Source organism: Chrysemys picta, chromosome 4 (genome assembly GCF_011386835.1).
Source record: "Chrysemys picta bellii isolate R12L10 chromosome 4, ASM1138683v2, whole genome shotgun sequence".
NCBI classification, from domain to species: Eukaryota; Metazoa; Chordata; order Testudines; family Emydidae; genus Chrysemys; species Chrysemys picta.
Genome location: NC_088794.1, coordinates 83,291,928 through 83,312,615, shown reverse-complemented (window position 1 = coordinate 83,312,615; position 20,688 = coordinate 83,291,928). Strand labels below are relative to the sequence as shown.

At 44.7% G+C, this 20,688-nt stretch overlaps 1 protein-coding gene across 3 annotated transcripts in view; it reads left to right on the top strand.

The window, feature by feature from the left end:
- Positions 1–20,688, top strand: part of AMBRA1 (autophagy and beclin 1 regulator 1) — a 202,012-nt gene that overhangs the window by 36,248 nt on the left and 145,076 nt on the right. For all 3 annotated transcript variants that reach the window (XM_005302264.4, XM_005302262.4, XM_065595136.1), the window contains exon 8: positions 20,557–20,643. In XM_005302264.4, coding sequence (XP_005302321.1) covers positions 20,557–20,643 — 87 coding nt within the window. The remainder of the gene's footprint in view (positions 1–20,556; positions 20,644–20,688) is intronic.

Genomic DNA, 20,688 nt, shown 5'->3' with positions numbered 1-20,688 from the left:
TCTGCCTTCAGAGCTGGGCTTCCGGCCAGCAGCCATCGCTCTCCAGCTGTCCAGCTCTGAAGGCAGCACCACCGCCAGCAGAAGTGCAGAAATCAGGGTAGCAGTACTGCAACCCCCCTACAATAACATTGTGATGTGCCCCCAACTCCTTTGAGTCAGGACCCCTAAAATTACAACACCATGAAATTTCAGATTTAAATAGCTGAAATCATGAAATTTATAATTTTATAAAAATCTTATGACCATGAAATTGACCAAAATGGACTGTGAATTTGGTAGGGCCCTCCTCATCAGTTAGTGGTTGGTTTTTATTCCCTGAATTGAAAGGGTTTATATTCCCCCTTATTTCTTTGTTTGATGTAATTGATGATCTAGTTGTTTATATAATTGTCTAATCCTTCTTTGAATCTGGTAAACCTTTGGCTGTACTGAAATGCCCCTTTTGGTCTCGTCTTCAGAGTTTTGTATATTATAGTTTTGTTTAAAGATTTTCATGTGAATTTAGTGCTGGTGTAAGGTGCTGGCTTGATGACCTCCGAGGCCAGAATCTGCTTGCCCTGCTGCATCTGTTCTAGGAAAAGCTTCTGCCATGTGCTGTCCCCTACCATTTTGCCTCAAACCTGACTCAGTGAGACCACTCCTAAGAAGAGTAAACAAACAAACAAACCCCTCAGTCTCAGTCTCCATGGCTCATTCAGTCCCTGGCTACTCCTCACATGACCAACCATCATAAGTCTGACAGTGGTTTACCTATCTTGGCTGGATTTGGACTAGCAATCTATAGATGAAAGAGGCACTTTATCCCATTACCAATGACCTGAGCCAGCCTGTCCAGTTTGAAATGACTCCTTGATTCCTGTGTTGGTGCTTTATCCCTTCCATGGGCGTGTCTACACTACAAACTTAAGTCGACCTATGTTAGGTCAACTTTATAGCTACTGGCAGTAATTACTGTGGTGGTTCATGTCCATACTACCCTCCTTCTGGCAATGGTGTTTCTCCTCACCAGAAGCACTTCCACTGACTTAAGAGGGGCGGTATGGGGGGCTGAGAACCAGGGTTCTAAACTCCATGCACAGCAACCTGCTGAGAGCCCGACTGCCACCTCGGACTCTCGGCTACCCTTGCCTCCTCCAGGAGTCCAGTGGGGAGGCTTGGTTTAGGCAGGGAGCCTGGGGGCAACCCATCTGGGAGCCCGGGGGAAGCCCAACTTGGCTTGTAGTGGGGAGCCCTTCACCTACTTCAGGATGACAGCCTGAGCTGTGAGCCAGGCTGGAGCTGTGAAATTGACAAGAATGACAGCCAACCACCAATGTAAGTAACCCACAGTGTCTATATGGACACTGCATCGCCCTACCTACACATAAGGTCTACGCCTCTGGTGGAGGTGGAGTTATGTCAGTGTAGTAGGGCACTTACTTCGGTGGGAGCAAGGCTATAGTGTGGACACTGATAGACTTCGGTTGACATAAGCTGCCTTATGTCAACCTAATTCTATAGTGTAGACCAGGCCCAAGAGGAAACTTTTTTTCATTGTCTAGATCCTACCATTAAAAAACTTGGTCTGTTATTCAGCCCAAATTTTTCCCCCCCATTCCTGATATTCATACTCCCTCAGACCTTGGCATAACTAATTCCTTTCCCTGTGTTAGAAGAGGGAGCATAAGTTTTCCCTCACTCAGCTGTTTGGTTTGGCGAGTAGGGAGATGGAAGGGGCAATAGACTGGAGATTATAGAAAGAGAAAATAAGAGATGCTATGAGGAAAAATGAGTTGTCAAATCTATCTAAACCCCTAGCAGTCTCACTGACCCAGATAAAGGTTCAGCCACACACTGGGATGGTTTGTGCCCTGGGTGGGATCTATTCAGCCTCCTTCCAGCTATTCCTGAGGCTTGTATCTGGGTTTGTGTGTTAAAGAAGCCAGCAATATGTGACACCTCAGCGCTCTTGTGTAAAATAATCCACCTGCTTAGACTGCAGAGTTGACCAGATTGAGGTGGGAGGGAGAGAGTTACTTTTATCTGTGGACATTGTGTGTATGAAGATAATTGCAACTGTAGGCAGGCTCTGTAAAGTGTGTGTGTGGGGGGAATGACCTAGACAGGCTGGATAAAATAAATTAAAAATTGGATTTTTTGAAAATTCATCTTTTAAAAAATAAACCTATTTGAAATTGTCACTCTGTTAAGGACTACAGTTACATTTTTATTGAAATCATTTAAATTAAATTTAAAAATATTCAAGCAGTTCATATTTGCTGAAGTTTTAAAGAAAGTCAAACCACTGAACTAGTGGAAGTCACTGGCTAAAAACCTGGAACCAGTTTGCTGAAGTGCTAAACCAGCATTTGACCCAATAGCTTCTTCTGCAAGTGCAGAGTATTTTCTTCAACTAGTTCAGTTCAATGACTAGCTCATTCAAAGTTGAGAAACCAATTAATTGCCAGTTGAAGCAAGGAAGGTTGTTTTCCTCTTCCAGTCTTAATAAACGCAAGGTGCGAGAGTATAAGATCTACTAATTCTAAATTTTGAAGAACATGATGACCAAAAACAGTCAGTTCGTTTCACTGACTACAGATAATACAGTGGAACCCCATTTATCTGATCTAATTGGGACCGGGACCAGATTGCATAATCAAAAATCCAGATAATCCGGAGAATATGCAAAGAGCTTCAGCCCTACGTGGCGGGGCTTCAGCTGTCAGCTAGGTTCAGTTAATTTAGAGAGCTGGGTAATGGAGGTTCGGATAAACGGGGTTCTACTGTACTTCCTTTGTTTAAACAGTTCATTTTAAATACAAAACATGTTTTGATAAATATTTTTCTTCTAGATCAGCACATTTAAGGTAGTTTTGTTTAACTAATAAACATCTTAAGAATGCTGCTCTTGTGCATTTTTTTTATTGAATTCAGATTTCCAGTTACAGCTTGACACTGATCACACAAAAAAGACAATAATAATGTAGTAAATTAGAAATACGTCATTCACCATTTTCTAACATAAAATATGTAAAATGTAAGAATATGAATAAGCGTATATTAAGCTGTATAATTACTTATAAGTGTGTATAAATATAGCATAGCCTACTGGTTCACAAAAAGAAATACCAAATAATACCAACCAATTAGAATGAATTTTCTTTAGGAAACTAAAGAACATATGCAAAATAAGATTACAATTGATTATTTAAATCAAGGTTTCCTGCTTGCTGATTTATGTCATGATTAAAATTGGTGGTTTAAAACACCGACTTACCCAAAACCCAGGTGGATTGGTTTAAGATTTTGTCCTCTCATAGAATTCATAGAATATCAGGGTTGGAAGGGACCTCAGGAGGTCATCTAGTCCAACCCCCTGCTCAGAGCGGGACCAATCCCCAGACAGTTTTTTGCCCCAGATCCCTAAGTGGCCCCCTCAAGGATTGAACTCATAATAACCCTGGGTTTAGCAGGCCAACGCTCAAACCACTGAGCTATCCCTCCCCCAAGTGGCTGTGGTCTGGATTGTGGCACCAGTGCTGCTCGTAAATATGAACATGAAATTCAGTGCATTAACTGCCTGAACTCCCCACAAGTGTTTTGCCCATGTGTGTCTTTCCCTTTCTATGGGACAGCTGTGAATGCTTTTCATGTTCCTGATGGGAGATGAAGTCAAACCCACCTAAGCTCTGTCTGCTGCTTCTGGCAGTGCTGTGCAGAGCTCAGGAGCAGGATTGGGGGATGAGATGGTGTGGGAACAAGTTAGAGAGAGTCTTGTGCTGACTTGACAGTACTGACCCTTCTGCCTTTATCTCCAATTCCCATGTGTTCTGCATTCCCCTCAGCAACATTCAGATTCCTGTCTGCAAATGTCTTTTTTATGCCTTGAGATCTGCAAAGAAACATACTATCCTTCTAGTTTCCCTTTAGACTTCCTGGGTGTTACTTGGTTTCCATATTGCCTTCCTGCCACAAGGGGGTAATGTTGCTGCTGCTCACTGCTTTCCTGCAGTTCATTACAGTACCCAAATGTCTCTTGGAATGCCTGTAGAAAAGAAGAAAATGTGGTTTGAGACTCCTTTTCCTGAATCTTAAATTATAGCTTCTGATCTCGGAGTTACTATGGGTCTACAAGTGTTTCCCATTACAGTAGAGAAAAAAATCTATGGGGTATATATGGGGAAAATGTGTGTCATGGATAGGGAGTGGGAAGGAAGCGGGTGGTGTTGGCTTGTATGTGAAGGCTCTGTTGGGAGTACAATAGGGTGACCAGATGTCCCGATCTTATAGGGACAGTCTCGATACTCAGGGCTTTGTCTTATATAGGCGCCTGTTACCACCCCCTCCCACTCCGCGTCCTGATTTTTCAGGCTTGCTCTCTGGTCACCCTAGAGTACAAGGAAGAAGCAAGTCTTGCTTTGCTTCTGATGAAAGTGTGCTCATAGAATAAAAGAACAGGAGTACTTGTGGCACCTTAGAGACTAACAAATTTATTAGAGCATAAGCTTTCGTGGACTACAGCCCACTTCTTCGGATGCTGTAGTCCACGAAAGCTTATGCTCTAATAAATTTGTTAGTCTCTAAGGTGCCACAAGTACTCCTGTTCTTTTTGCGGATACAGACTAACACGGCTGCTACTCTGAAACCTGTCATAGAATAAAGTGAGTTAGAACTACAACCCCCCCCCCGCCCCCATCCAATGCCATCTAATTTGTCGTGCCCTCCACACCTCTGGCCCTGAGGGTAGGGCAGGCGTGTCCGTATAGGCTGTATTCTCTAGGGCTTTGCTCACTTTAAATAGCTTTCACTCCTTCCCTAGGAGACTGCTCTATAATCCATGTTAAGTGATATTTTTCCTCTTGTGTCTGAGGAATGCCTGGCAGCTTGTGATAGGGGCTGGCTGGTCACCTTAAATGGAGTTGTAAATATTCTCCTTGCCAAGTCTGTCTTGAACAATTACATAGATCTGTAGGCATGCCTCTCATGTCTCTAGCCTCGGGCTACATTTATGTTAAAAACAAGCAAGCAATTCTTCCTCATCACTTCTCAAACCCGAACTGCAGATAAGGCAATGATTGTCTCAGGCTAGGAGCAGTCTGGTGTTTAAGCCAGATTGATAGAGAAGGAGCAATCCTGCTTTTACCCAACCAAGGGTAACTATTATACATAAAATGGAGCAGAATACAGTCACTCTTTTACACCTTGATATGGAGGCAAAGCCAGTAGAGTCTGAGTCCTGTTATGTAATGCTTTGATGCCGATGACCAGACCACTCAGATCAAGCTGGGGCTTGCAGACGACACCTCTGTATATCTATGTACACAAGTCTCAACTAATGTCAGGGTGCCATTGTGCTAAATGCCATGTGCTGTACAAACACCTAGTGAGAGCCTACAAACTGAATAGGCAAGAAAGACAAAGGGTGGAAGAAAGAAAGTAATAATATCCTATCCTCATTTTATAGGTGGGGAACTGAGGCACAGATACTAAATGACGTGCCCAAGATCAAACAGGAAAGTGGATCCAGATCTTCAGAGTTCCATTCCAGTGCCTTACCCACAAGATCAAACTTTCTCACATTTTGGATTAGCTGTTTCTGGAATGATTAGACAAACCATAAGCACTACAGTCTACTATTCTGTCTCCAGCAGAGCCCACTACAGAATGCTTCAAAAATGGCAAAACTTAACAGTTGTGCAAAGCTGTAGTATGGGGAGAGGTGACCCTTTGCCTTGAGACCGGAGAGGGAGGGGTAAAGCAGTGTGCACTGCTGGCTGCTGTATGTGGAGTTGTCAAACAAAAGATAAATACAAGGGAGTACAAGGAAACAGTAAGAGAGTATAGTCAGCATGATAGTCAGTGGTGCATGGTCTCAGCACACTAGAGGCCTAACAGTTGTCAAGTTTTTTTTGTAAGTATCACACAAAGGAGAGTTTTAAGGAGGGATTTGAAGAAGGCTGAGGTAGCTTTGTGGATGTTCAGGGGGAGTTTCTCTCAAATGTGAGGAGTGGCATAGGAGAAACCAGGAAGGTGCTTGTTGGAAAAATTGAGTGGGGGGGAGGGGTGATGGAGGGTGTAAAGAAGCTGTCTCTGGTGGGACACAACTGAGAGTACCATTTCAGGAGAAATTGCTTAGAGCAGGGCATTCACAGCCCCAGGATGGTGGTTCTCCACCTCTAAGGCACACCAAACCAGCCAAACAGAGAGGACTTCAGTCTCACCCCACTGGCTAACCTTAAGTCATACAAGCAATTTCCTTAGACACTCCAGTTTCCCAGTATCACTACCAATGCCACTTGTTATGGGGACAAATAGTTATGAAAACCAATACCCCAGTAAAAGAAAAACGGTTCTCCTGATCCCAAAGGATCAAGCCGCAGACCCAGGTCAATATACAAATCAGATCTTACCCACAAATCACGCTGTGGCCAATCCTTTAGAATCTAAAGGTTTATTCATAAAAAGAAAGAAATATAGACGAGAGCTAAAACTGGTTAAATAGAATCAATTACATACAATAATGGCAAAGTTCTTGGTTCAGGCTTGTAGCAGTGATGGAATAAACTGCAGGTTCAAATCAAGTCTCTGGAATACATCCACAGCTGGAATGGGTCCTTCAGTCTGTTCAGAGCTTCAGTTTCTAGCAAAGTTCCTCCAGAGGTCAGAAGCAGTCTTGAATACAAGATGGATGAGATGCAGCAGCCTTTTATAGTCTCTTGCCATGTGGACTCTGCTGTCTTTGTTCCAAAGACAAGCTACCCAGCACATGGCCTGGACAAACCTTAGAGTTCTGTCCATAGGCATGTCCCTGCATGTCTTGCTGAGTCACAAGGTGTATCTGCCTTCTCTCAATGGGTCAATTGTATAGCTGATGGGTCCTTAATGGGCCATCAAGCAGGCTAGGCAGTGCTGACACCAAATTGTCCAGGGTGTCACCCAGAAGCATAGCAGGTTTGAAATACGGACAGTATAGAGCCAATACTTATAACTTTAAATACAAAAATGATACATGCATACAGATAGCATAATCATAACCAGCAAACCATAACCTTGTCTTAGACACCTTATTTGACTCCTTTTATACAAGATTTAGTGCCACTACAGGACCTCGGTTGCAACAATGCTCTGTAAGGTCCCAGTTTGTGTCAATAACATCACAGAGGGTGGCACATGGGTTGAGTGGAGGCGGGACTTGACATTTCAGTAGCGAATGAGGTAGGGTGGAGATAGTTTGTCTGATGCGACAGAGGAGGAGGAACCAGTGGTGAGATTCAAAGGGAGGGATGACATGGTTAAAGTGATAAGCTAAGAAAACTATCTTTGAAGCAGCATTCTGAGCGGATATAAGTGGGGTAAGATTGCATCTGTCAAGGGCAGAGAGAAGGATGTTGCAGTAATCGAGATAGTGAGAGCCTGGATCAGTTTTAGCTGTGTGGACGGATAGGGATGACCGTAACTTACAGATGTTATGAAGAAAGAATCACTAAGATTTAGATGTAGCATGGATGTGAGGACCTAGACAGAGGTCTAAATCAAAGATGATGCCCGGGTTACAGGCAGGGTGGTGGTGGTATTGACAGTGATTGAGAATGGAGACGAGGCGGAGAGGTTGGGGGTGAAGTAGAGAGTTCGGTCTGTGAGTTCTCTGCATAGATGAGTTTGTGGATGAGATTACTCAGAGATAAGGCGTAGAGGGAGAAGAGAAAGGCACCAAGGAGAGATCCCCATGGAACCCCCACAGAAAGTTGGAAGGGGGATGCAGTGGATTCACTTTCCATTCCTCTCAGGTTCTTCCTGTCCTCCCCTTGATGTGGGATCACTTTTAATTTCTCACTTCTTTTCCCCCTTCAGCTTTTGTCTTTCAGCTAAGGCTATGTCTACACTACGCAGCCGTGTCACTAAAAGAAGCGCAGTGTAGCTGCTCTTTGTCAGCAGGAGAGAGTTCTCCCGCCAACAAAATAAATCCACCCCCAACGAGAGGCCGTAGCTTTGTCGGCGGGAGAGCGCTCCCACCGACAAAGCACTGTCCACACCAGCGCTTTTCGTAAAACTTTTGTTGTTTTTGGGGGTGTGTGTGGTGTTTTTTCACCCCCCTGACAACAAAAGTTTTACCGACGAAAGTGCAGTGTAGACAAAGCCTTAATCTCTCTCCTCCCTTCAGTTCTGTTTTTAATTTCCTCTATACCCATCCTCTTCCCTGAGCTGCTGCAATTCTCTGGCCAAGTTTATTAGCTGGCTATTTTACTCTTTTTTTGGTTAACTCCCCTCCGTTGCCTTACTCTGTTTCTTTTCCTTGGAAGATGGTTATAGAAATAATAAATAACAGTAGTTAGCTCTCTTCCTTATAGTAAGCAGCCTCTTGAAATGGCCAGTCCTTGGATGCCTGTATGGTGAACGCTGGACTCTTGCACTCCCAATTGTTGCCACAGCCTGTTGCACAGATGTTGTACTGAAAGGGGCCTAGAGTTCTAAGCCCCAAATGTTAGTTATAAATTTGTATTTTCATCAGATTTGGTGAAGTTCCACCTTACACTTCGGAAGCCAGTATTATTGTGGATTTGGATTGGAGAAAAGTATTGGATTTGAGAAATATTGGATTTGAGAAAAGTAGGGCCAGAATTGGGTTCATAATGGCACCTTCATTACAACCTTAACTATGGAGAAGTTACTGTCACTCTAGATTGCTGATGTTTAAGTGGTCATTAGACTTCAGAGTCAACACGCTACTTATAGGAATGGACCATTCATACCACTCTGAGCTGCGTTGGATCCAGTTTGGAAGCTTTTGTTTGCATAAGTACTAGAAACTTAATTTACTAAGGATGCTCATACATAAGCGTATTCACAGAGAGCCATAGTAAACAATACAAAAATAAAACAGATCCCTGCTTCTCAGAGCTTACAGTCTAAATAGACAAGAGAGAGGAAGAGAGAAAACACAATATTTTGAAATCCTATCCTAATCTGCAGTCACACAGTTCATTACCCTTTCCAACTTTGTGCCCATTTCACTCTTATAGTATACTCTCATTTAGTTACATTTGTTCTAACTCTGTTCTATTAACTGTTTCCAACCTACAACCCTGCCTCCTCCATCTCCAGATTTCCTCATGCTTAGAAGTAACCTATTTCCCAAGCCCCTGGAACTGTTGAAGCCCTGCATTGCCCTAGTTTGGAGCAATCAGGAGTCCCTGCTCATGAGATGTCAGGTGCCAAAGTTAGCTATTCTGTGACTACCAAAGAAATGCCAGTATGTTCCATAGGCCACTCCACCCCCAACTGTGTTGTAGCATCATTGCTGATGGGGAAAGATCAGGTCTGCCTCTCTCCCAATTGTTTCAGTTTTGACTCACCATTCTGAGTGAAACTGTTTCTTACGCAAGCCTCCTTGCACCCACTGTAGCTTCCTATTTTAGGAATAAACTAATGCTGCTACTGCTCTTTACTCTGATTCTTTGTTAGGGAGGGTTGGTGGGAAAAGCTGATCCTCCCTCCCTCCCATAGTGACTAATAGGGGTTACTCGCTGTTCCTGCTGCAGAGCTGCTGTTGTGTGTCTAAATGCTGGGTTTATTCCCATGTGTACACTCTTTCCCCCCCAAATTTCTGAGAAAGCTCAGGCCCACTCATACGAGCTCTTCCCCCTTCTCCCCCTTTCTTCTGTTAGGGCAGGCTTCCTCCATAGAGCTCCATGCTGTCAGTCTTCCTCCATCAGGTCTTGCAGTGAGTGAAAGAATAAGCTCAGGCTGTCAAAACTGCCCCTTTGATATAATGAGAAACCTGGACTTTCCAACCTCTTGTGATTAGCACGAACCTCCTCCCCCACCTGAGGCCAAATTAATATATTATAACCTGATCCAAATTGCCTCCCTTATCCTTCTTGGATGGAGAGCAGATGTGGTTGTGCTTCATATGTGCATTGAATTTGAAAAGGTCTGACCAGCCCTCTTTGGAGTTACCTCTCTGACTTGGACCAAATTCTGTTCATGTAATATATATCAGCTCCACTACCTTACTATCTTAAATCTCCAACATTCCCTTCCCATTCAAAGGACAAGAGTGCACAGGGTTGATGAGCAAGTGAAACCTTCCCCAAATTCTGTACTTAGGTGTGTGAATTTGGGGAAAATGGCCTGTAACCTGCCCCCTAGCTCTAATCTCCACCTGGGCCATTTTGCTTCTCCCCTCATATTTGCCTACTGTAGTCTGTTGGCAATACAAGCTGCTTGGAGTGGAAGGCTCTATACAAGCCCCTTGGCTAAGATTGAGAGGGGATGTAGGTTCCAGAAACTCTGGGAAGCTGTGGGAAACCCATCAGCACCTCCTCTGAGTTTACGGGTCCTCTTCTCCTTGAGTCTGCATGAGATTACCCATACAACAATAATCTTAAAAAAACTGATTTATTAAAATTGGAAAAAAAAAATTAATGGAGATATCCCATCTCCTAGAACTGGAAGGGACCTTGAAAGGTCATGGAGTCCAGCCCCCTGCCTTCACTAGCAGTGTCCAAGTACTGATTTTGCCCCAGATTCCCAAGTGGCCCCCTCAAGGATTGAACTCACAACCCTGGGTTTAGCAGGCCAATGCTCAAACCACTGAGCTATCCCTCCCCCCCTCTGTCCTTTGATTCAACTGAAGGACAGTTGAATCAAACACAACTTGCTTAATGTATCCAGATTTATATTTTTCATAAACTAAACTAGATAATCCATTCCCAGATTAATTATAAAGAGGGAAAAGGAAAGGCAAATAGCTTGTATCTCTTGAATGCAATACCCTGACTCCTCTAGACTGGCTTCCTCTCTTGCTGTCCAGATAACTGCTTTTTTCTGCTGTCCCCAGGATCCTCTTATCAGGCCCCTGCATTTGGGTTAGCTTGTGGATCCAGATGTACCTCCCTTGTTGCAGGGCAGCTGCCCTGGTTTTTCCAGTTTTCTTCAGTTACCTAGATGCACCAGTTAGTTAAAACGTATGGGCAGGTCCTCAGATCTACTGTCACATGTCAGTTTACTGATCCACCCTGTCTCCCCACTGTAGCCCTTTCAAAGAGAGGGGGATGTTGAAGGTTTTAAAGAGAGACAGCAGAAGATGGTAGCGTTTATATACATTATGGATATTTGATTGTTCCAATTCCTTCATCATTAAGCATGTACTGTCTACACACATGCGCGCTCACACTCTCTCACTCTGTTTCTGTATAAACATACGCAGTAAGCGTGCTTGGGGACAAAGCTGCCCTGATTCAATTAGTCACTTTGATACAGAATTCCTGACTGGAGAAGTTACAGCCAGCACTGATTCCCCAGGGCCTTGAGCCCAGTCGGGCTCTGGGCCTGAGCAAATGGAGAGAGACCTCAATAAATATGAATTTAAACAAAATAGTGATGACTCGACTCTGTTTCAACTGGCTTTCTCCAGTTGAACCATTGTGGTCTGTTGAGTAACTAACATGCATTTTAAAGATTTTTCTTTTTTCCCTACATACATATTTAACTGATTGGTCGAAATGGCTACGTTTGCGCTGGTGTAATTGATCCCTGTTTTTCTTGAGAAAGCACCTGCTGGAACTGAAGTTCAGGGAGCAAGCAGGGTTTATCATCTGCCAAGAAAGTGATTAATTTTTTTGTTTTGAATTGTATCAAATTCAAATACTCTCCCAGGGGAAAGCTGGGGTAAGTGGCCTAGATACCGTCAGAAGGTCCATAGGCCTGTTTTTTATTTATAAAATGTGCCTGGTGGGGCTGAGTTCAGACAAGGCTGGGGCTCTGGGCACACATTGATATGGTCCCTGAGCGGCTCTCCCTCTATGAGTGGCAGTGGTGGGACCTCTCAGAGCAATGGGTCTTGAAGCCAACATCCCAGTTAGATGTATGGAGCTATTCACTGCTCTGAGGGCTGCTGTTTCAGGCAGTGTCTGCATGCACGAGTAGACATCACTGTCTTGGTTACATTCTGGCACATCTTCAAGCTTTTCTTCAAACCATGAGGGCTAGAAAGTTTTATTTTAAAAAGTGAAAAACTGAATTTCTGATATAACCAGTTCACTCCAGCACAGGAGTATCGTGCTTGTGCCTTTAATCTGGCCTTGGTGCTTTTCCAGCTCTCTGAGTACAGAACTATAAACATGGAGTAAATAGCAAATGTAATAAACAGTCTGACTCAATGTTTTATGTTTTTATCTCTTCCCTCACCCCAATTCCAAAAGAACTCCAGCACCTGAAAAGCAAAGTGGAAGGCCTCTCACTTGTGTAGTCTCCATCTTTGCAAAGTCGTTGCCAAACTAGACAGTATGCTCTCAGCTCTGTTCTCAGCCCTTAGTATGTTCATCACAGATGCATGCTTCTCCTCACTTGCAAACCAGTCCATTAATCACTGTCTGGGTGCTGTATCATGAGAGACCTCTGCATAATGCTCCCTCATCTCCTGGACTGATTTACCACCTTTGTCTGCAAGTGACATAGCAGATTGAGTGTAACCTTGGGTTACTTGAGGAATTAATCACTCTTCCTGGTGCCCACAACACTCACCAAAGGGAGATGAGGAGCTCCACCAGAGATGCTGCTTGGCTTTTGTGGCATCAGACAGTTAAATAGAGGTTAATGTCTGAGCCAGAGAGCAGAACTGCTCTAGGGATGAAGCTGAACAATCAACACCTCAGTTCACTTAACAAAACCCGGTGAATTCTGGAGCATTAGCCCCATTTCTCTCAGAGACCGGGAAAGGGATTTTTGAGTCCTCCTTTCCCCCAACCTTTTCCTAGGGAGAATTCAAATCCAAGGATCTATCTCCCTGCAGACTTAAATAAATATACACCGCTACCTCGATATAATGCCACCTGATAGAACACGAATTTGGATATAACGCAGTAAAGCAGTGCTCGGGGGGAGGAGGTGGGGCTGCACACTCCAGTGGATCAAAGCAAGTTCAGTATAACACGGTTTCACCTATAATGCGGTAAGATTTTTTGGCTCCCGAGGACGGCGTTATATCAAGGTAGAGGTATATATACATTTGTTTGTTATAGTCCATACCTCATTCTTCTTGTCAGTGTGCTCTTTTCCCCTTTTTTCTGTGTCTGGGACTTTCCACCATCCTGGCAGAAGGTTTAGTGTTCTTTCATCTCTTCTTGAGTAGAAAATTCTTAAAGCTTGAATCCTATAGGTCTCTTATTTGGCAGTGCCATTCTCCATATAACTACATTTTTGTACTGGTGCAAATGCATTCTTCAGTCTCTTCTTTTCGGTAACCAATCCATTCCTCTGCCTCAGGGCTGGATTCTGCTAGTATGTGTGGAATGGCCAAGGGTAATTCGGGAGGTGTTCCTCCCTCCTCAACTCCCGTCTTCCCCCAACCCCAAATGCTACCATAACATGCCACTCCAATGCTATTAAGTGTGAGGCCCTCCCCAGAATGATGTTTCTGGAGAGGCTGGAGCCTGAATTTGGAAAACTCGCTTGATTGTGTACTGGATTCACTATACTTCTGCTTCCACCTACCCCATTTAAAGAGAGAAACCTTTACTGCAGAAAGGTGCACTGTGTACACAGCCTGACAGTTGGAATACAGAATGGACACACACACACACACACCTCTCTCCCTCTGCTGAACACTTTCCAGGCTACATGTGTTGGGACACGTGTGCTTTAAACCTCTCTTGAGCTGAGTAGGCTACACCACTCCTCCTGTGGCCTCTCTGGCACATTTCCTGAGCACAGCCATTCTGTGTGTTACACCTTCAGAGAAATGGGATCATGTGGTTCAGCTGCCCATGGCCTATGACCAATGCTGATTTCCCAGTAGCTTAAGCACACCCTCTTCCAGAACTCAGCTGTGTGGGTGTTCTGGGGTCACAGTTTAACTCTTCAGGGGTATGTGAGAGTGAAGTAAACAGATAGACTTTGCCCAGGATTGTAAATACCATTAGCATTTACTTAGTATGACAAATACACAGATCTAGACAAAATAATAAACACACCAGTATGTATTTCCCTGCCTCAGTTTCCTCATGACTCTGGAGCATTCTCTGGGCTTAGGACCGAGTCCTCTGCGGTGTCTAGGCTCTCCCTTCATGTGGCTTCTGTTAAGAATCCTAGTGTCTGTCTCGAGGTCAGCTAACTTCTGACTTCCTTAGTTTGTTCCATATTTAAACAAGATGCCCCTGCTATAAAACCATGTCAGTGTCTTCCTCTCTCCTGCCCAGAGCTTTCTGTGTCTGAGCAACCCAGCCTCTGTTGTTTTTACAAGCTAGCATCAACACCCTTTAGTTTCTTTGCTCTGTTGCAGAGTATTTTCCTCTTCCCACTTCCCCAGTTGGAGAGAACTGGCTCTCCTTGCTTCAGCCATCCCATTGTCCCAAGGTGTTTCCACTTGAATAGAGGACCATTAAGATTTAATGACGAACCATTGTCTCTGATCTGGCAGGTATGTGACCACAGCCCCTGTCACTGCATGGTTGACTTGCTATACATTGAGGCCTTGGCTACACTTGCGGATTCACAGCGCTGCCGCGGCAGCGCTGTGAAGCACGAGTGTAGTCGCGCCGCCAGCAGCGCTGCAAGTACTCCACCTCTCCGAGGGGAATAGCTTGCAGCACTGCGAGCAAGCGTGCAGCGCTGCAGGTGCTGATTACACTGGAGCTTTACAGCGCTGTACTCGCTGCGCTTGGGGGGGTGTTTTTCCCCACCCCTGAGCGCAGCAAGTGCAGCGCTGTGAATTGCCAGTGTAGCCAAGGCCTTAGGCATTCCATGATGCAGTACTTTCTTACAACTAAATTCATAAACTGTATATAGGTTCAGTTCATAGGACTAGTAAAATCAAGCATGCACTGGATGTCTCTTCCTACTCTTCTGACCCTGTTTACTTATGCCTGAGCAGTGCTGTTAAGTGATAATCCAGTTCAGAAGTCAGTCACAAACTTGAACTATCTTAAACCATGCAAAAACTGAAATAAACTAGAACAGTGTTTCTCAACCTGTAGGTCACGACCCAAAATTGGGTTGCCAGGATGTATCAAAGGGTCGTGTGGGAGGCCCTGGTGGTGGTGGTCCTGCCCCTGGGGTGGTGGTGGAAAGCCACCAGGGGGAGGCCATGGCTGCCCCTCACTTGCTCCATGGTGGCAGCTCTGATCCTGTGTGTCTGACTGGGCTTGGCTCAGCTCCCCGCTCCGGGTGTTGCAACCTGGTACATGGGGTTGCAGCACTGCTGAGGTTTGGCCCAGCCACTCCTCTTGTCATGAAGATGGGGGACCAGCCAGGCCAAATTTGAATGAGGGGTGCTGGAACCATCTGTGTCAGGTTGCAGTGCTACTCAAACAAATTGGCCAAACCTGACCGGCACTGAGATAGAATTATAGGAGTTGAAGGGACTTTGAGAGGTCACCTAGTCCAGTCCCCTGCACTCATGGCAGGATTAAGTATTATCTAGACCATTCCTGACAGGTGTTTGTCTAACCTGCTCTTAAAAATATCCAGTGATGGAGATTCCACAACCTACCTAGGCAATTTATTCCACTGCTTAACCACCCTGCCAGGAAGTTTTTTCTTAATGTCCAACCTAAACCTCCCTTACTGCAATTTAAGGATCCTTGAGGTCACAATGACCCCAGCAGGGAGATGAGCCCAGCCAGCCCCAGGGGTCAGGAGCTGTCACTCTGGTACGCACTGTTTACTTTTTTTAGTACTTAAGGTGTATATTGTTTATCCTGGGTAAAAAATATTGAGTAAGTCAGATGTTTTTTGTACTAAAGCTATTTACTGGGTTGCGACGGGCCATCAAGGTTTACAAATGGGTCCTGAGCCCAAGAACATTGAGAACCACAGGACTTAACATTTCAGACTCTGGAGCTTTTTATCTTTCAGATTCCTGAGGACTGAAGCAGGACTGACAAGGGTTCCACTAACGATAATCTAAATTAGGTCCTTTTCAAGAAACCTGTAGAGTTGTTTACTAGCTCTTCTTTCTTTGAGCTTGAATAGGTTGTTTCTGATCCAAGAGTTATGAAATTTCACATCTTCCCAAGAGCTGTAAAATCTGGCTAGCTACAAAGGGTGGTGGTTCAAGATCCCTGTTTGCTTGCGTGACTGTACACGAGTAGGCTGAGACCCTGAAATCTGCTCTGTGAAGAGAAGAGACTAAAATGTGAAGATTTTTGGAAAAACAAATGCTGCTTGGCCTTGAGGAGATCATATGGACTGGATAGGATTTTGGTCTGACATAGCCATTCATGCCACAATGCTGGTCTCCTGGTCCATAGGAATTAATTATGAAACCCCCTTTCAATGCCTGGAGGCAGCATTTGAGGATGAGCAGGAGGTGATGTTGGACAGCTCTCGATGCCTCACTTGTTGTGGGGATTCAACTCTTCTTTGTTACCTTTCTGGGTTAAGCCTGCCCTTTTATAGTGGGAAGAACATTGAATACTGTTAGTTCTCCATAGAGCCGTGTGTGTGGTACTCTGCATCCATAGGGGCCAGAATCTAAGAGCTCTGACAGATAGTTGTGAGCTGAGAGGAATGGGAGGATATGATCCATGGTCCTGCTTCAATTCCACCTCCACATAGGTTTCTTGGGCCCTACTGTCCTTGTGGGAAGATGCAAGACTGAATGCCGAGAAGAATAGTAAAAAAGTGGGCAGAGTGATTGTCCCTTTGAAGCTGAAGCATCTTGACTATGAATTCCACCCTCATTCGATTTGGAAGTGGACTGAGGGTGTGATTGTGCAGGGCTAGGGAGACCGTAGCCATCCTTAGAAGGGAGTGCTTCAGCATAATTGCTGTTTTTGCCTGGCAGCACTTAGCAGCTTCTGGAGGGTGGGGATGGAGGCTGTCTGAGCAGTAGCATGCTTTGGGGTGAACACTTGTCACATGCACAAAGTGCTTGAGTTGCTTTTTAAAGAGCTCCCCTTTTGATCAGTGCCTCCCTTTTTGAGAGGGGAGGAAAGCCGTAAGCTTTGTACAGTTGGATAGCTTAGTTATTTATTGATGTGCATGCTGTGCTGCTGGGTTTGAGACTCCATTGGGCTAGAAGGTTTTAGGAATCATGTATCCTTGGAAACTGATCCCAAGAAGCTAAACTTGCTGCATTTGAATACCTCAGGAGATCCTTTGTGGATGAATCAGTCATTCTGTCCCAAGTGGCCTGGGTGATTAAGTCTTGCTGCCAGTGGGGAGAGTATGAGGATAGTAGGGAGGAATTAATCTGCTAACTCCTACTGTAACATGAGGGGATTGTGCTGGGTGTTTTAAAGCTATGGCTTCTGGCATTCAGCTGCTCCATGCTAGAGAAACTCACCATTGCTCTGGTGGCTGATGAAAATCAAAACTGCTCAGAGGGTTGGAGGCATGGAAACATTCTTGGGATGCTTGGCTGCCCTGCAGCTCCCATTTTCCTTTTCCTCCCCACTTGCTTTGCTACTGTCTGTAGCTGCCCATTCCTCTTTTGATCAGTGTGCTCCCAGGTGGAGAGCAGCGTGAGGAAAAGCTTCTTCCTGCCTTGTCCCTCCTCACCCTTTTTTATTCTGTTTAAATTGTGTTGTTCCATAACTTGGACTTCCAGTTCCCTTTTTCCTCTTCTCGACTACTGCTTCTGTTTGCAGTCCCTGAGTAATATTGTGCGGGGTAAAATGGCAGTTCCAAAACCTTTTCCTCAGGTGCCGATGTCTGGCAGGCAGGCGGTCCGTTGAGATCACAACAGAAAGTGCTGCCGAATAGAAGGCAATTTATATCTCCTTGTAGTGTTTAAAAAAAAAAAAAGCCTATTTTAGCAAGCTGGGCTTGAAGCGTCTCCTAGTGTGCGCAGAGTTAATCTTCATCACCGAGGCATTGATTGACAATCTGGAGGATGTTAATGTGTGATTCTCCCTGTGAGCGGGGGAGGAGAGTGGAAATTGCAGTTTCTTTGCTAATTGTACTTTAGATGTCATTTGTGACAATTTCATGTTGTCTAGACAGAGATTGTGGAGCAATTGCTTCAACAGAGCCTAGTGTTAGCCTGCTATGGATCTGGGCAGCACTGGGGTGGGGGGGAAGGGAGCTCATTGCTCCAGAAGGGACACTTGAATCAAGCATTGCCAAGTGAAGGGTTTCAAGAGGAGGTGCAACCCGAATTTTTTGTGAAAACATCATAGACTGTTTATTTAGTGGCTAGTACTTGTTGCAGCTGCTGTTCCTTCAGGGATCATCTTTTTCTACCTATAACAGAATTACTAGTAATGCTGTTAGCACTGACAGTACTTCAGACTGCTTTAGCCCCTCTGTTAATAATGAAAATTAAACCCAGTCTTTGCCTCCTAGACTAGGTCTTTCTAGAAGCAGCTGTTTCTGACCAAAGATCATTGATTTCTGCTTTCAGGTTCCCAGCGTTGGGCATATTCTAATGTGGGAGGGGGTGAGTGATCCATTAGCCCATTATATGGATTTAAGAACTGGAGTTTGAAGTCTAAAGACTATGAAAGTGTATCATTTTAAAAGCAGGCACCACAGTCTCCTTGGGGATTGTAGGTAACAATATTAGTGTTGTAGACCATGGAGGCATTATTGATGATGATTAACAGTACCTCATTTATTGAACCCATTTATTGGGCTATGAAAATGAACACTGAGCTGCAAGTTGGTCCTCAGGGCTTTATCTTGGAACAAATTTATTTTAACTAATAAAACAAATCACTTTGACATTAGTGGTTTTAGGTGCAGGTCATCTCTGCCATCCTCAGGAACAGAAGTAGAAATTGCCCCTCTGGATCCCACATGATCACATTTTGTTGTCTTTGTTTTGTTCCTAACTTCTTATTAACATTGATGTCTGATGTCCAGAGCACACTTGTAACTTTGTCCTCTCAGAGTATCAAGAGTGATAAGGTAACCAAAAACCGGCACTGAAGCTTAAAATCAACTACTGCTCGTGAACTTTTATACATGGCATTTGGATGGGGCCTTAGAGTGCATGTAGGGAAGGCAGGTGGGTATGAGACATGGTGATGAACAGGGTGGTTTTGCTATCCCTAAATTCAGAAGGCTTTACCCTTTGGAGGAACATGCTGGTACCTGATAACTGTTCTTTGAATTAATCCATGCAGGTAATCTCCAAGAGACTACCGCAGAGTCTCTGAGAATGCTCAGTGGAGTGCATGTGACATTCCTTTCCAGGTTGGGGAGAGAGCCCAGGGGCTATGGGGTTTTTGGGTGGAGGCGGGAATGCTGCAGTGCTCAGGGTGATGACGTCATGCAGCAGTGGCAGGAATTGTGGTTTCTTTGGAAACTGAGGCCTTGGCTACACTGGCGCTGTACAGTGCTGCAACTTGCTGCGCTCAGGGGTGTGAAAACGCACCCCCGCGAGTGCAGCACTGTAAAGCGCCAGTGTAATCAGCGCCTGCAAGCTGTTCCCCTCGGAGAGTTGGAGTACTTGCAGCGCTGCGAGAGCTCTCTACTCTCTATTCTCAGCGCAACTACACTCGTGCCGCCAAGTGTAGCCAAGGCCTGAGTTATGTGCTCTTCAGGAGAAATAACAGAGCTTGAATCTCTGGAAAAGTAACCCAATGTAAAAGTAACTCAGTGCCTAGGTAACTCAGCATTCGTTGTCAGTCTTGAAACCTCTAATTCTCTTGGATTCCTCTGATAATTTAAAGCAGAGACGTCAATTTTCAAACCATAATAGAGGTTTGGTTTGAGAACACAATTATCTTGAAGAGCCTAAGTGTTTAGCTTAATCACTATCAAGCCTAGGCAGACAGCAAGGCAACAGGAAATCTGCCTTGCTGTGCAAGTTCAGTGAAGTTTACACTGCAGCATTTTTCTCTGTCTTTTCTGTGGTTGACAGAACATAGAGCCACTGGTACTCTCTAATACTAGTTAGTCCAGGATGGTTAATGGACAGTTTCCAGCCAATAAGCTATTCCCTGGTCTGACACATCCATGCTATGACCAAGCAGTGCTACATTTGGGAGGGTCATTGTCTCAGCTTTTCCATCATGGTTGATGGGAGGCTGCTGGTTTTAGGGAGCTCTGTGTAAGCAAGGTGTTTTGGGGTGTGTGTGTGTGTGTGTGTTTGTTTTGTTTAGAACACCAAAATACCCATAAACACATACTAGTGAGGGCTTTTGGTCTCCCGTGGCCTGACTTCCGAGGAAGGGAATCAGTGAGGGGCAGTAAACAAACACAGTTTGTCCATGTCAAGAGCATCTTCCAGCCCTGTATGAGCCCCTTAGCGTAGGGTGGCAGAAATTCCTGACAGACTGCTAAAGCAGCATCAGTGATTACAGGCCTGGCTACTTTGGACTGCTTGCCCCAAGGGAAAAACAGCCATCTGCAGCTTTCTCTTGAGACATCCAAATTGACTCACTCCTGCATGGGAGTTCTTCCATTAATAATAATGGGACTCTTGTATGCTTTGAAGTTTTATATGGCAAAAATTTATGCCAGCTATCACTGGCCCTGTTTCTGTAGTCCCATGCAGGTCTATAGCAATGAATCAGTAATGCAAATAATCTCAGGAGATAAATAAGGAAGCAGGAGACATGGAGCTGCTGCTGTATGGCCTTTCAGCTGGTCACTTACTGACATTAACGTTTTTGTTTTTATTTCTAGGAGGCTGCTGGAATCTTCCCTCATTTCACTGTCACGCTATGATGGAGCAGGGTCCCGGGAGCACCCAATCTACCCAGATCCAGCCAGGTAAGGACTAAGTACAATCCAGATTCAATCCTGTTTCTCTGCCAG